General features: G+C 34.6%; 1 protein-coding gene across 24 annotated transcripts in view; it reads right to left on the bottom strand.

Moving 5' to 3' along the window:
* The window catches only part of PDE1A (phosphodiesterase 1A), a 347,596-nt gene that overhangs the window by 96,297 nt on the left and 234,937 nt on the right, over nt 1-16,362 (bottom strand). For all 24 annotated transcript variants that reach the window (XR_014829869.1, XR_014829871.1, XR_014829872.1 and 21 more), the window contains one exon: nt 278-391. Coding sequence is in view for 15 of the 24 variants with exons in the window: in XM_085000028.1 (XP_084856154.1) it covers nt 278-391 (114 nt within the window). In the remaining 9 variants the exon portion in view is untranslated. The remainder of the gene's footprint in view (nt 1-277; nt 392-16,362) is intronic.

The following is a 16,362-nucleotide window of genomic DNA, read 5'->3' on the forward strand; positions in this document are numbered from 1 at the left end:
AAAACCTGGGCCTTAGGATGGTGAGAGTAGAGGAAAAGGAGACTTTATTTATTATACAACTTTATTGACTACTTTTTGATATTCACATTTGGATTAAAATGTGTATTTTTAAAAGAAAAGATTATAGTCTTTACATAGCTACACGAAGACGAGCATTTTAATAAGTTTTAATAAGATTTTGATTTTGGTTTCATGACTAAGATAAAAGGAGAATCAAGAGAAAGGAAACAAAAGAGAGAGAGAAAAAGGTTAAAAGGGAGAAGAGATTAAAACTTACCTTGTTTCATCAATATAAACTGCTTCCAACACAGATGCTGCATATTCAATATTTTTCTTTAAGTCTATGACGTTAACATCACCTTTTTCCAGCTGCTTCACTAAGCATCTTAGTCTATTTCAAAAAGACAGAAAAATAAAAAAGACATTATAACTATATGGAAAATAGTCCAATATTAAATATTCAAATTTGGTTAATTAAACTTTCAACATATCTTTTCAGGTCTTTAAATAGAAATATTTCCAGTATATTTTGGATATAATTAAGTTCAGTCTTTTTTTGTTTGTTTGTTTGTTTTTTGTTTTTTTGTTTTTGTCTTTTTGCTATTTCTTGGGCCGCTCTCGCAGCATATGGAGGTTCCCAGGCTAGGGGTTGAATCGGAGCTGTAGCCACCGGCCTACACCAGAGCCACAACAACGCGGGATCCGAGCCGCGTCTGCAACCCACACCACAACTCACGGCAACGCCGGATCGTTAACCCACTGAGCAAGGGCAGGGATCGAACCCGCAACCTCATGGTTCCTAGTCGGATTCATTAACCACTGCGCCACGACGGGAACTCCTGTTTTTTTGCTTTTGTCTTTTAAGTTCAGTCTTTATCACTTAAACAATTAGCAGAATTTATATTCACCTCTCAATAATATTAGGGCTATAGGTTTCTAATTTAGGCATATTTTAAGGCTTGTTTTTCTGAAAATTTAAAATATTGTAGGCATTTTTATAAAAGTATTCCTAACACTAGAATTTATTCTATGGCTGTTTTGCTTCTTCAGAGTTGCAATTAAGAGAATATTTAAAGGATATTCTTTTGACCATTACTATAATAACTATTCACTGTAAATTGCAATGAAGATAAAATAAACAGCAAAAGACACAAGAGAAATGATTAAGATGAGAAAAAATATATATATATGTATATATGCTCAGTGTTTTTACTAAATGGTTTTTCACCTGTGGCAAAACTGTGAAATATTTTCTCTTATTTTTGCCTATAGGATGATGTGTCCCAACTGTTTGAGAAATTTTAAAGCATGTCTGGATTTCTGACTCACAGAACTGTGAAGTAATTAATGCTATTGGTTTGTTTGTTTGTTTGGCCATGCCTTCAGCATGTGGAAGTTCCCAATCAGGGATCAAACCCGTGCCGCAGCAGAGACCCAAGCTGCTACAGTGACCACATTAGATCCTTAACCTGCTGCATCACAAAGGAACTCCATTTAATGCTACTGTTTTAAGGCTCTAAATTTTGGTATAATTTTTAATGCAGCAATAGATAGCTCATGGAATAAGATAATACAAATTACCTCAGTAAGTATCTAACATTTTTAGGAAACTTTTATACATTAATTATAAACCAAGTATTTCTGAAGATACTGCCCTTTACTGGATAAAAGACGAAAACATAGTCCTTACTCTCTACATACTATAAATAAACATTGTGAAGACTAGTTATCCATTTTCCTAGGTCAGCAGACAGAATTTAATTTTGTTCCTGAGAAAAGGTATTTCAGAGGGAATGGAGTACATCTATATTTAGGCACTGTCTTAAAGATAGAGTAAAAGATTTTCTGAAAATTTACTTTGGGTGATTTCCAAAACCAAGGTTTAGGATATAAAGACAAATTAAAAATTTCAGCAAAGATATCTGACCTTGCTCCATCCATTAGAAACACTTTATCTCTTCACTGAAAAACCAACACCTAAATTGAAACTTCTTAGGCAGGAAGCTATAAACAAATATTTTTTATATCATACACTTTTGTGATAAAATTTTAGTGGAAAACAACATTTCAAAATAAATTCCATGTACCAATAAATAAGTCTTATTTGTACAGAGTCAGCAAAACAGAACAAACAAAAATAACAACTAAAACAGGTTACTTAGGAAAAATTGAGCCTGGTTTTGAGATTTGTGTACAACACTGAATGTGATAAGGGAGCAACATATAGAGTTTTGGAGCATTTTTGTAATGCTTTTTAAGTCAAGCACATTATACTTCCTGAAACTGCTTTTTATGTGTGAAACTAAAAGAATGAGTTTCACATTTTGTGATGGCTAAAAAATACACCACTCATGTCTCCTTCTTGTGAAAAGTATTTAGTATAGCTTGGTTGGACAGCTTGGTTGTACGATTTGGATTGTAAAACAATAAGAATTTTAAATGTTTGACTCCCCTTTTTTTCTGAATAACTGAACTCTATTATTATTTGATTAGCAAATTTCATCACTTAAAAAAACTACCTTTTTCAGGCTTTTTGAAGCTACATGTAGTCAAATCACCACATTCTGGTAACGGAAATGAGAAGGTTGTTGAGTAAGACTTTCAGAATAATTTTTTTTTTTTCAAGCTTTCAATCACTAGTTTGAGCATTCATCAGTAGATCTTGCCTGTGCAATGATTATGGTAGTCAGAACAATTATTTTGAAGAAGGCTAACTCCTGCTGGAAGGGGTTCTCTTTTACCCCTTGCTTGTTCCTTACTTCTTGCTATGCAGTAGAACAGAATCATAAAATAACCTGGTAGAAGGAAGCTGCCCACTAAGAATGGCAGAGAAGGAAGATGGAAGTGGCCTGGATTCCACGATGTGAGTTTACTTGAATGAAACCACTTACCCCTGGACTTTTTTTCATGAAAGAACAACAACAACAACAACAACAAAATGCTGTGTTCAAGCCACTATTATTTTGAGATTTCTTTTAACTGCAGCTGAACCCAATCCCAACGGATAAGACAGACAGACAAACACAAACATACCCCTAAACCCACCATGTCAACACCAAAAAACTAGAAGGAGAAACATTTTGGGGTGGTTAGTAGGGCTTTCTTTATCTCCCTTACTAGTATGCACCTAATTTCATTTAGTGAGCACACATTTCTATTTATGAAAAAGGAAAAACTCTGTATTGTAGAAAGATTATTTATAATTAGAACAGCACAATAATGAAACAATTTGTATAATTGTTATTGTAATTTTGAATTTGCTTTTGTAATCAATTTATGCATACAATAATCCCAACAATATTATTTAGGCTATAATTTCATTTTTTTTATAGATAATACAAGACCAAACATTATTATGAATCAATTCAAGTAATCATACATTCTAAATTGGTGGTTTCCAACCATTAAGGCTTTATTGTATACATCTGCGTAATTTTTTTTAAAGGAGAGATAGTTATAGATTATTTACCTCATTCCTAAACCATCCTATGGATAAATTCTCAGAACTGAAGAAGAAATCATAAAATCATTTGCATAAAATAAATAAGTTCCCTTAATTTAGTAAAAACTCTAATGATATGGTTTCTTTCATCAGAGTAGGCAAGCTGAGTGTGAAATAGTGTTCTTAATACCAGGACCAGGTATATTCTACTGGTTCCCTAAGCTTAAGATATGTACATATTCTTGATGTTCTAACTTGAGTAGTTTCTGGCCCAGTAATCCAGCAGTCTATAGGTGAAGGCTCCACTGGCTACACTGCATGGCAGCAAAACAAGTTAACATCTGTTCTATCAAACAGCATAGACCAGCTGTTCATAAGCAGATGAAGCCAGTTAAATAAATAATTATTTAGCATTTATTATTGTACCTGGAGCTGTGTAAAAAAAATTATGTATTTGAATACATCTAAGAATGTATATATAAGGATACACTTACATGTCTATGTGCACCATAGTACCAATTTTCAAGATACCTGCAATCTCTGGGAATGGCATCACTTATGCAAATAATGTAGTCAAATGTTGGAATGCATACACTTCTTGTTACTTTGTTTATACACACCTTAAATTCCAAGCAACCTGACTTAGTTATTGTGCCTCAAACACTCTCACATCCCTCTAGAGTCAAGCTCTTCTTTCTTACTCAAATCTCTTTCTCCCATATCCCATCTTTAGCTGCCTGAATCACATTTAATGACTAGGCATATCTGGGATGCTATCTAGGCCCTTTGATGATTTCTATCCACTGTGATCTTCTTTTACTTAGAAACTAGACAACACTTCATTTATCCCTCGCTAACAACATTTAAATCTCTCTAGCTTCCATTATAATTTTTAATATTTTGTACATGATGTTTACCCAACTCATTTTTCATTTACTAAAAAAAAAATTACAAGGCATTCAAAGAAAGAACACTGATCCATTATGAGGATGAAAATCAATCAGCTGAAATTGACTCAAATATGACAAAGATGATAGAATTAGTAAGCAAAGATGTTAAAATGGTTACAAATTTAAAAAATAATTTAACAACATTATGTCAATAAATTCAACTCAGAAAAATAAAACAATTTCCTTAAAAGACACAAGATATCAGTTTTCCTTATGGGTCAATGGGTTAAGAAGCTGACATAGTGTCCGTGAGGATGCGGGTTTGATCCCTGTCCTTGCTCAGTGGATTAAGGTTCTTGCATTACCACAAACTATGGCATAGTTCACAGATGCACCTGGGATCAGGTGTTGCCATGGCTGTGGTGGAGAATGCAGCTGTAGCTCTGATTCCACCCCTAGCCCAGAAACTTCCATATGCTGCTAGTGTGGCCTTAAAAAAAAAAGAGAGAGAGAGAGACACAAGCTACCAAATTTCAAAAGGAAACTGATTAACTGACTTCGTAGTTAAAAACTTTCACACAACGAAAACTTCAGGTCCAAAAGACTTCATTGGTGAATTCCGACAAGCATTAAAGGGAATAGCAATATCTATTCCCTACAAACATTTCCATAAAGAATCCCAAGTAATTCTAGGAGTACAAAATTACCCTTACAGAACTAGATGAAAACATTAAAAGAAGAAGAAAAAGAAGCAGCAGTAACATATTGATGAAGATATGTCATTAAGGTAAATGTAAAAATTTATTAACATGTTAGGAAATCAAACTCACCAACATGTCAAAGAGCAATGCATCATTAAACAGATTTATTCCAGTAATACAAGGTTGTTATATGATTGAAAAATTAATCATTGTAATTCGCTATATTAAGAGACTAAAAAAACACATGATCATCTCAGTAAATATTCAAATATTTGACAAAATCCAACATCAATTGCTGCCTGAAACTCTTAGCATTTTAGGAAGACAGAGGAGCTTCTTCACCTGAAAAAAAGCTTCAAAAATCTACAGCTAATGTCATAGTTAATATTAAATGACTGAATGCTATCTTCCAAACATAGGGAATAAAGCTCTACTCTCACCACAGATACTCTGCTTTCACCACAGATATTCATAATTGTACTGCCAATGCTATAAGGCAAGAATAAGACATCCAGGTTAGAAAGTAAGAATAAAACTGTCTTTATTCACAGACAACATGACTATCTAAGTAGAAAATCTGATGAAACATATTAAAAATTACCTGAAGTAATAAAAATACATGATTTTAACAATTTTGCAATATAAAAAAGATACAAAATCAATATAATTCTATATAATAGTAATGAACAATCTGAAATTAAATAAAAAGCAATGCTATTTACAACAGCACCAAAAATGTAAGATATAAATCTGATAAAATATGTGCAAACTCTATACACTGAAAACTACAGAACATTGTTGAAAAGAAAAAAGGTAGGCCTAAATAAATGAAGAAATGTCCTGTGTTTATGGATTGAAAGACTCAATATTGTTGGAGTTCCCTAATAGCCTAGCAGTTAAAGATCCAGCATTGTCACGGCTGTAGTGCAGGTCACTGCCCTGGCACAGGTTCTATCCCTGGCCTAGGAACTTCTGCATGCCGTGGGTATGGACAAAAAAGAGAAAGACTCAATATTTTTGACATGTACTTTCTCCAGAAATTTATCTACATATTCAATTCAACCCAAATAAACACCCAGCAGGTCTTTTTGTTATTGTATATATTTACATGCTGATTCTAAAATTTACATAGGATAGGGGAGTCAGAACAGTCAAGACAAATTAAACAAAAAGAACAAAGTTGGGGGGATTTACAATACTTCAAGATTCTAATACTTAAGAGACCTTTTTTTTTCCTTTTATGGTCACACCTGCAGAAGTTCCCATATATGGAAGTTCCTGGGGTAGGGGTCAAGGGCGAGGGGTCAAATCAGAGCTACAGCTGAGGCCTATGCCACAGCCACAGCAACACCAGATCTGAGCTGTATCTGCTACCTTGCAGCAACACTGGATCCTTAACTCACTGAGCCAGGCCAGAGATCAAACCCACATCTTCACAAAGACTACACTGGATTCTTAACTCACTGAGCCACAACAGGAACTTCAAGAAATTTTAAAAACTACAGTAATCGGTACAATATAAATGACATAAAACAGTATGTTATTAGCACTAAGGTAGTTCAACAGATCAATGGAACAGACTATGAAATCTAAAAATAGACCCACAAATATATAATCAATTTATTTTGTTTTTCCAAAATGCAAAGATAATTTAGAGGAAAAAGGATAGCCTTTACAACAAATTCTGCTGCATCAATAGAAATGTCTGTATGTAAAAGGAATTTTGATCCATATATGTCTAACAGATCTAAATATATATCTTTGAACTATAAACTCAGAAGAAAACATAGAAAATCTGTGATCTTGAGTCAGCCAAAAATGTCTTAGATACAACACCTAAAGCACTATCTATAAAAAAACATAAGTTGAACTTCACCAATATTAAGAACTTCTGTTGTTTAAAAACATTATCTAAAAAATAAAAAGACAAGCCACAGATTAGGAGAAAATATCTGCAAATCATATATCTGAGAGATTTTCAGAAAACACACAAAGAATTTGTAAAACTCAGTAAGATGACCAATCCAATACAAAATTTGCCAATGATCTGAACACACTCTTTACCAAAAATGATATATTCATGGCAAACATGAAATGATGCTCAAAAATTACTAGTCATCAAAATTGAAATTAAAACAATAATGATTATATATTCAAATACATATTAGAATGGCTAAAATTAAAGTAACTGATCATACCAAATAGTGGCAAAAATGTAAAGTAAGTTAAGATACCATACACTGCTGTTGCGAATGTAACAATCACTTTGGAAAACAGTTTCTCAAAAAGTTAAACATGTATCTACCATATGACTGAACTATCCTATTCTTTGATGGAAAGAAAAAGAAATATATGTCCTTATAGAGACTTGTACATGAATTTTTTTAATGATTTTTATTTCTTCCATTATAGTTGGTTTACCGTCTTTTGTCAATTTCTACTGTACAGCAAAGTGACCTGGTCATACATACGCACATGCACACACACACACACACACACACACACATACTTTTTCTCACATCATCCACCGTCATGTTCCATCACCAGTGACCAGATATAGTTCCCTGTGTTATACAGCAGGATCTCATTGCTTATCCACTCCAAATGCAATAGTTTGCATCTATTAATCCCAGAATCCGAGTCTATCCCACTCCCTCCCCCTCCCCCTTGGAAACCATAAGTCTGTTTTTCAAGCCATGAGTTTCTTTTCTGTGGAAAGGTTCATCTGTGCCGTATATTAGATTCCAGATATAAGTGCCATCATATGGTATTTGGCTTTCTCTTTCTGACTTATTTCATTCAGTATGAGAGTCTCTAGTTCATCCATGTTGCTGAAAATGGTATTATTTTGTTCTTTTTATGACTGAGTACTATTCCATTGCGTATACATACCACACCTTCTTAATCAATTCATCTGTTGATGGACATTTACGTTGTTCCCATGTCTTGGCTATTGTGAATAATGTGGCAATGAACATACTGGTGCATGCGTCTTTTTCAAGGAAAATTTTGTCTAGATATATGCCCTAGAGTGGGACTGCTGGGTCATATGGTAGTTCTATATTTAGTTTTCTGAGGTGCCTCCATACTGTTTTCCTTAGTGGTCATAAATGTTCACAGCAGCCTTATTTGTAACAGCCCCAAACTGGCAACAACCCAAATGTCCATCCACATTTGAGGGTAATAGAAATGTTAATTATATTGACTGTGGTGACAGTTTCATAGGTATATACATATGTCCATACTTATCAAATCATAAATTATAAAATATGTAATCAGTAATTTGAGTTAGAAAAAGGACATATGCTAAATAGATGCTTCATTATATATCTTCAGTTTTCATCAACTTTATTAAAATACACAATTTTAACATACACTATCAAAGACATGAAAACTCTAAAGCAGCATCAAACTGTTAATAATCTTTCTTCAAAGAGAATGACACTAATCTTTGATAATTCATAAGACTTTTAAAATCATCCTGAATATTATGTACTGAACAGGCTTTGATGTTCTTAGCTTTTGGTGGCACTTCCTTACCTTCTAATGTTCAGGAGATTTAAAAGAAGGCAGAGATGAAAATAGAAACAGCATCTTTGAAAATAATTGATGGGATCTGTGATTCAATCAAGCAATTTCAGAAGAAAAACAATTGCTACCTTTGAACAACGAGTACTGAGCTGTAGAAAATGATTGAGTATTTTTTATTCAAATATAGAACTGCCACTTTCCAAATGAAAAAGTACTCAATATAAAATAATGTAGTTCTCATGATCAAGTGCTTCATATACTCTAAGCTTACCTTCTAAGATATTGCTACATAACCCTATTTTGCCAAAGGACTACCTATGTAACTAAGAATCTAATACTGAAAAATCCTGTGTGTCCTATATACGTCTTCATTAATTCTAGGATAAAAATGCCCAGGATACCCCTAATGTTAAGGAGCATGAATGATATGTACATTGATAATTTAAATTTAAAAGAACTGATAATCATCATATTCCTATCAATGTTCTCACTTTTGACTTAATTGAAATCCAAGAGTGAGAAGCCTATGGTCTTCATAATGTCAAGAATGTCATACTTAGAAGCAGAAAATCTAAAGCTAAAAGAATATCTATTTATAGAAATATTCATATTACATTAAAGCATGGCAATACTCAGGAGTCCACAAAAACATGCAAACAGGAACTATCAGGACTAGAAGTTGCTATGTCATTTCAGTAAGTCCTGCTTGCCTCTAATCCTAATATGATACAAAATGATGATAAGAAGCCATTAGACAATAAAAATGTCTTGACTACTCTGCAGGTTAATGCTCAGGAAATTAAATTCTAACCTTAACCTAAGAAGCAAGGCTTATGAATGTAAAATCTTTTTAAGATACTTTTTTTTTTTCACATAGGCAAATGTTATAATTGTAAAGCTCCTTGACACCTTTATTTTATAGAATAAGTAATTCAAAAAGCAATTGGGAAGTTCCCATTGTGGTTCAGTGGTTAATGAACCCAACTAGCAACCATGAGGACACAAGTTTGATCCCTGGCCTCAGTAAGTTTAGGATCCAGCGCTGCCATGGCTATGGCCAGTGGCTACAGCTCCAATCGGACCCCTAGCCTGGGAACCTTCATATGCCATGGGTGTGGCCCTAAAAAGACAAACGACCAAAAAAAAATTGACATTATTGAAAAAATGAAAATAGTTGCATGGCAAATATTATTAGCCTTTAAAATATATTTACATTCTACATTTAAAGAAGAAAAATAATCATACCAAAGTGGTGAATATATAATGGAAAAGTGTATTTTTAAGTACAAAGGAATATATAATTATTTTCCCTCATCTCCCAAAATTGCAATTTAGGTTAACTATTTACCACTTTACTTCAAGAGTATAATTTTTATTACAGAAATGGGCATTGTGTAATTCCTAGCATGTTGAAGAATTCCTTTGAAGAACAGAGATTCAAACGCTCAAATAGTTAGAAATGCTTTCAAGATCAATTTTTTCCCACTTAGAGGCAAAGAACAATTAAGATCATATTAACTTTAAAGGGAGAACCAATCATTTACACCTGGTTACTGTCACCCCTCTGAAATACTAGGAGCTCTGTCCACCCAAGGATTTTCTTTGAAAGATTATATACCTAAATGAATATGTGTAGTAAAATGGAGTAAACACACATATATTTAAGTATTTAAACATTTAAGTATATCAATGCATAATATATTTAAATATTTATACAAATATGTAAATTTATAAAATATATTTGTTTTATATAGTAAATATATATTCAGTATATAAAAATAAAGATATTCATACATGTATATAAATCTATGTGTTCTGATGAAAAAGTAGTGACCTTCGCCTACTAGTAGGTATTTATTTCAATTGGGGAAGAAAGGTCAGGAACAGAGTGTACACAGAGCAGAGACACTGAGAAGAGTTTAATATTTTATGTCATACTCTTGGACCTTGGAAGACATATTTAGCACTGAGCTCAAGTGGTACCTCCAGACCCACCCTACTGGGCTCTATCTACTCTGCTCCTTGCCCTGAGGGGGAGAATGCAGTGACTAAGGCAGGCTTCTGATCCTGATCTTTTCAGGAATGGAAAACTTCAGCAGGAGGTAGGAGCGAGGGAGGAGTGAAAGCCCTGTGCTACTCTTCTCTTCTCCCTGGAGTGTCACCCCCCAAGAAGGTCATTTACCACACAGCCCCCTCTTCAGAGTTCTCTCTCACTCTCTTTCCTGGTATAATACATCCCTGGAGCCCCATGTTATGAGCCCAGAGGTACTGCATTTTCCTGGTTGTTTTCTACATTGATCTAACATCTTTAAATACTCCCTTTGTTAATTGCTCCTCAAATTATCAGTTTTGACTGCACCGTCTTTTTTGCCTAACTTCTACCACACTTCCTACAATGCCATCCCCTTATACTAGAGACTTTTGGTACAATCCTAGGAGCGTGTTGGAAAGACTGTAGGGCTTTAAAGTCAGTGGGGTCTCACTCAATTTATATTCAACATTTTCCTGGCTTTCATGAAGAGAAGCAGCACCTTGAATGGAAGGCTACTTCTAGTCTGCTGTAACGATCAGCATTAGAGTGAACTCTGTCCACAACAAATGCACAACAGGCTGAGGACCAGCTACTTCACAGGAAATGCAGGAAGGCCAGGAGACTAAATTGCCACTCTCAGAGTGGAGGAACCTGACTCTGGAAAAGTGTGTTTATGGGGGATGGCTGGTGCTAGTTGGGTCAGAGAATCTATGGCATAATTATTATTTTTTTAATTTAAAGAAAAGAAATAGAAAAAGGAGATTTGTGGCTTGCACTTAAGCCTGATGGCATTCATTACTAACCCCTGAAACATCATTAACACAACATAAACAGACTGAAAAGGTAAAAGTGCTACAAGGATAAAGAATAGAAGATAAGGAGTTCCTGTAGTGGTGCAGCAGAAATGAATCTGACTAAGAACCACACAGTTGTGGGTTGGATCCCTGGACATGCTCAGTGGGTTAAGGATCTGGCATTGCCATGAGCTATGGTGTAGATTGCAGATGTGGCTCGGATCTGGCATTGCTGTGGCTGTGGCGTAGGCCAGCAGCTGTAGCTCCGATTGGACCCCTAGCCTGGGAACCTCCATAATGCCAAGGGTGTGGCCCTAAAAAGAAAAAAAAAGAAAAAAAAAAAGAAGATAATATAGCAGGGAAAAGCTTACAACACATTTTTGGAAAATTTAAATAGTGAGATATGGTAACTGACTCAGCAGGTACCAAGCAAGAGAAACACAAACCAAAGAGCTTTCAAAGGGTGATTAACGAAAAGCAAGACAATTAATTCCCACAGAACTTCAGAATGGCTCAGGAGATAGGCACTCCAAAGATCTTCTAACGTAGGAATCTGTCTTTAGGCTCAAAAAAAGGATGAAAATCTTTTTATTTGTTTTTGTTTTTGTTTTTTTTGGCCATGCCCTCAGCATGTGGAAGTTCACAGGCCAGGGACTGAACTCATGCCACAACTAACCAGAGTCAAAGCAGTGACAACACTGACTCCTTAACCCACTGATCCATAAGAGAACTCCAGTGAAAATCTTTTTAAAGCCTTTCCTTTCTCTACCTCTGATAGCAGGAAATCATCCTGCCTTTTTCTATAGCAAACCTGGAAATTAGGCAGGACTGACAGATTGAAAACAGGGGGATTGAATAAAAGTTAGCATGTTGAGTGATGATACCCCAAGTACCTTTGTCCCACCTATTTACAGAATGGAGACTGGGGGATTCACTTCAGGGGAGACTGAAAAGCCCCAGAGAAATGAAATTTTGGAAACAAACAATTCATACTTGTTCAACCTTCACTCTTTTGTGAAGCCCAGCAGATGACAAGCACCACCTATGACAAAGAGATTCTAATCACTTTTTGGAGCCACACTCTTTAATGGCCTATTAATGGCCTATCATCAGCAAGCAAGCATTGAAGGAAAACCTCAAATAAGAAAGACATGGATATATCTAAACAAAATAAAGAAACCTGGAGGAAACAGAAACAATACAGGGGCCAAAAGAAAAAAAAAACAAAAACAAAAACAAAAACAAAAAACCTGACCACAATGTTCCTCACACTTGTCAGAAGATCTATCATCAAAAAGACAACAAATAGGAGTTCCTGTCATGGCTCGGTTAATGAATCCGACCAGGAACCATGAGGTTGCGGGTTTGATCCCTGGCCTTGCTCAGTGGGTTAACGATCTGGCATTGCCATGAGCTGTGGTGTAGGTTGCAGATGGGGCTTGGATCCTGCGTTGCTGTGGCTCTGGCATAGGCTGGTGGCTACAGCTCCAATTTGACCCCTAGCCTAGGAACCTCCATATGCCGCGGGAGCAGCCCTAGAAAAGACAAAAAGACCAAAAAAAAAAAAAAAAAAAAAAAAAAAGACAACAAATAATAAATGTTAGTAAAGATGTGGAGGAAGGGAATCCTAGTTCACTAATGGTGGGAATGTAAATTGGTACAGCCACTATGGAAAAACTATATGGAGGTTCATGGATATTTATCTAAAGAAAATAAAAACATTATTTTGAAAAAAACATATTCAACCCCATGTTCATAGTAGCATTATTTATAACTGCCAAGATATGGAAGTAACCTAAGTGCCCATCAATATGTGAATGGATAAAGAAGATGTGGTATATATATGCAATGTAATATTACTTAGCCATAAAAAGAATGAGATTCTGTCATTTGCAACAACATGTATGGACCTGAAGGTCTTAGGTTTAGTGAAATAAGTTGGATAGACAAAGACAAAAACCATTTTGTTTCTCTCTCTTTTTTTTTTTTTTTTTTTTTTTTTTTTTTTGCTTTGTAGGGCTGCACTTGCAGCATATGGAAGTTCCCAGGCTAGGGGTTGAATCAGAGCTACAGCTGCTCAGCAGTGTGGGATCTGAGCTGTGTCTGTGACCTACATCATAGCTCACAGCAATACTGGATCCCTGATCCACTGAGCAAAGCCAGGGATCAAACCCATATCCCCATGGATACTAGTCAGATTTGTTTTCACTGTACACAATGGGAACTCCCAAACACTGTGTTTTCACTTAAATGTGGAATCTAAAAAATAAAACAAATGCATGAATATAACAAAACAGAAACAGATTCATAGATATAGGGACAAACTAGTGGTTACTAGTGGAGGTTGGGGGGGAATATAAGTGTAGGAGATGAAGAGGTACAAACTGTTAGGTATAAAATAAATAAGATACAAGGATATAACATACAACATGGGAATATAACCAATATTTTATAGTAACTTTATATTACATATAATCTATAAAAATATTGGATCACTATGTAGTAAACCTGAAACTAATATACTATTGTAAATCAATTATACTTCAATTAAAAAGAAAACTGAGAAAAATAAGGGAAGAGATTCATCCATGAAACAAGAACATGCTGCTACTACTTTTCTTTTTTTTTTTTTTTTAATGGCTGCATCTGTGGTATATGGAAGTTCCTGGGTCAGGGATTGAATCTGAGCCACAGCTGTAACCTACGCCACAGCTGCGGCAAAGCCAGATCCTTTAACCTCTGCACCTGTCCAAGGATCGAATCTACGCCTACACAGTGACCTGAGCTACTGCAGTTGGATTCTTAAGTCACTATGCCACAATGTAAACTCCATGCTACTTTTTTTTAAAGAGAATAAATGGTTATGAAAGGGCCCTTGGAAATTAACACTGATGATTTACACAAAAATGTCAACAGAAAGGGCAGAGGATAAGGACTAATACCTCATAAGACAGCAAAATGAAAAAAAGAATAGTAATGATAAGAAAGACAGCAAAATGAAAAAAAGAATAGTAATGATAAGAAAATTAGAAGACTGGTCTAGGGGATCTAATATCTAGACATTGGAAATGGAGGAAATTCTCAAAGAAAAAGCCAATTTTCTAGAACAAAGAATCTCCATCTGGAATGGGCACATCAGCATCACTTTCATAAGCATGCAACCTGAGCTTAGAAAGATGTACACCCCTCCTTGGTTTAGTCTTCTGCTGTCACCATCCTAAAATTCTTAATATTTTTTGAATAAGAAGCCCCACATTTTCATTTTGCACTGGGTGCTCAACCTTATGTAGCTGGTCTAGGGTCAACCTTCAATTGTATACTTAGCCAAACTATCAATCAAGTTTGAACAAAGAATAAGGCATTTTCAGATATTCAACAAGTTTAAAAATCTGACTTTCTATGCATTCTATTCAGAAAGTCACTGGGAGATGCATTTGACCAAAACAAGAACATAACAGGAAATCTAATACAGATAAGTGAAGAAGGGATGCTTTCAAAGAAGAGATATGTACCCATCTTAGGAATTAACTAATCTAGATGGATATAGGTATACAGAGGAAAGGCAGTGGGGGGGAAGTCTTTAGGAGTAAAAAGGAAGTGATTAACAATGGAACTAATAGGATGTTTGGAACTTTGTTTTGACATCGGTTGAGCACACAATTATAAAACATACATGAAAAATACAATGATTATGAAATCAAGGAAAAAAATAAGTTACAGATGACAGAAGAATCATTTGATTTACACAATTTAACTGAAAATCACACTGCTATAAACAATACTGACAAAAAACAAAATAAGATACAGTAAAAGTCTTTGGAAAAGATGAGGGCAGGGGAGCTGGTGAAATTTCAGCACAGGGAACTGTGCACAGTCTCTTGGGTTCAAAACATGATTGATGATAGTATAAAAAAAGAATTTGTCTATGGCTGGGTTGCTTCACTGTATAAAGAAATTGAAGGAACATTGTAAATCAACTATACTTTAATAAAAAATTAAAAAAGAAAAAAGAACTATTTCCTCTTATAGATGTTAGTTGTTAAAGACTGAAATTGATAAATCCAAAAATATAAAAGTATATTATTTGTAAATATGCTAAAAAACAAAGAATTAAAACAAACTAAACCATTGAGATTATTTACTTCTGGGAAACTGAAGTTTTTTGATAATAATAAAGAGAATTTTAATGACAATCACCTATTAAAGCAGAATGTTCAATATATTGCTCATAAGACAAGTGACTTAACTTTAAGTCGAGTCTTCTACTTGGTAATTTTGGAATCATTGACCATGACAAATTTAAATGACTGAAAAATAACAAGATATCAAAGTTTATCTTGAACTGGAATAAAGAGGTACAAATATTTCAGTCATGAGTTGACAGTTATGTTGAACTCAAATTGTTCTAGCCTCTTTTAGACACACATTGAAGCCATAGGAAAGAAAATTACACATGATAATAAAATATACACCTGTTCATCACATATTCTAGGCTCATGGACTACACTGACTGAGAACAGACTCATATGTTTCAGATTTGAGGTAGATACAGAAAAGGAAATATGAATGTGAAAAGAGAGAGATATGTGGCAACAGTATAAAATACGACAGCAGAGTTAACAATAATGGCTGAATTTATTACATATTTTTTCCAAAACCAGAGAAAGTAGAAAAGCATATGCTATAGTGCTACAAAAGTCAAACTAGAAAGTAGTTTAGAAAGAATTAAAGTGAGTAGATGAGAGGTAGACCAAAGTCTATCACTGTACTGGCTGAGTAAAGCATCTTCAGCACCAGTTCCACCAAAAATAACAATGGAATGTTTAAAAATGCCCTTGGGACATTTATTCCTAATTAATGCAGTACTTGTACCAACATGCTTCAAAAATGCACTAGCAAAGAAGGAAAATTATATTAAAATAAGTTTCTAGAGAAACACATACAAAAATATAAAACCATGGAAAGAAAAAAT

This window comes from Sus scrofa, chromosome 15, assembly GCF_054392235.1.
Source record: "Sus scrofa isolate SSC_HxYL_T2T_F1_AM1 chromosome 15, Sscrofa_HxYL_maternal_Yorkshire_Landrace_v2.0, whole genome shotgun sequence".
Classification (NCBI taxonomy): Eukaryota; Metazoa; Chordata; class Mammalia; order Artiodactyla; family Suidae; genus Sus; species Sus scrofa.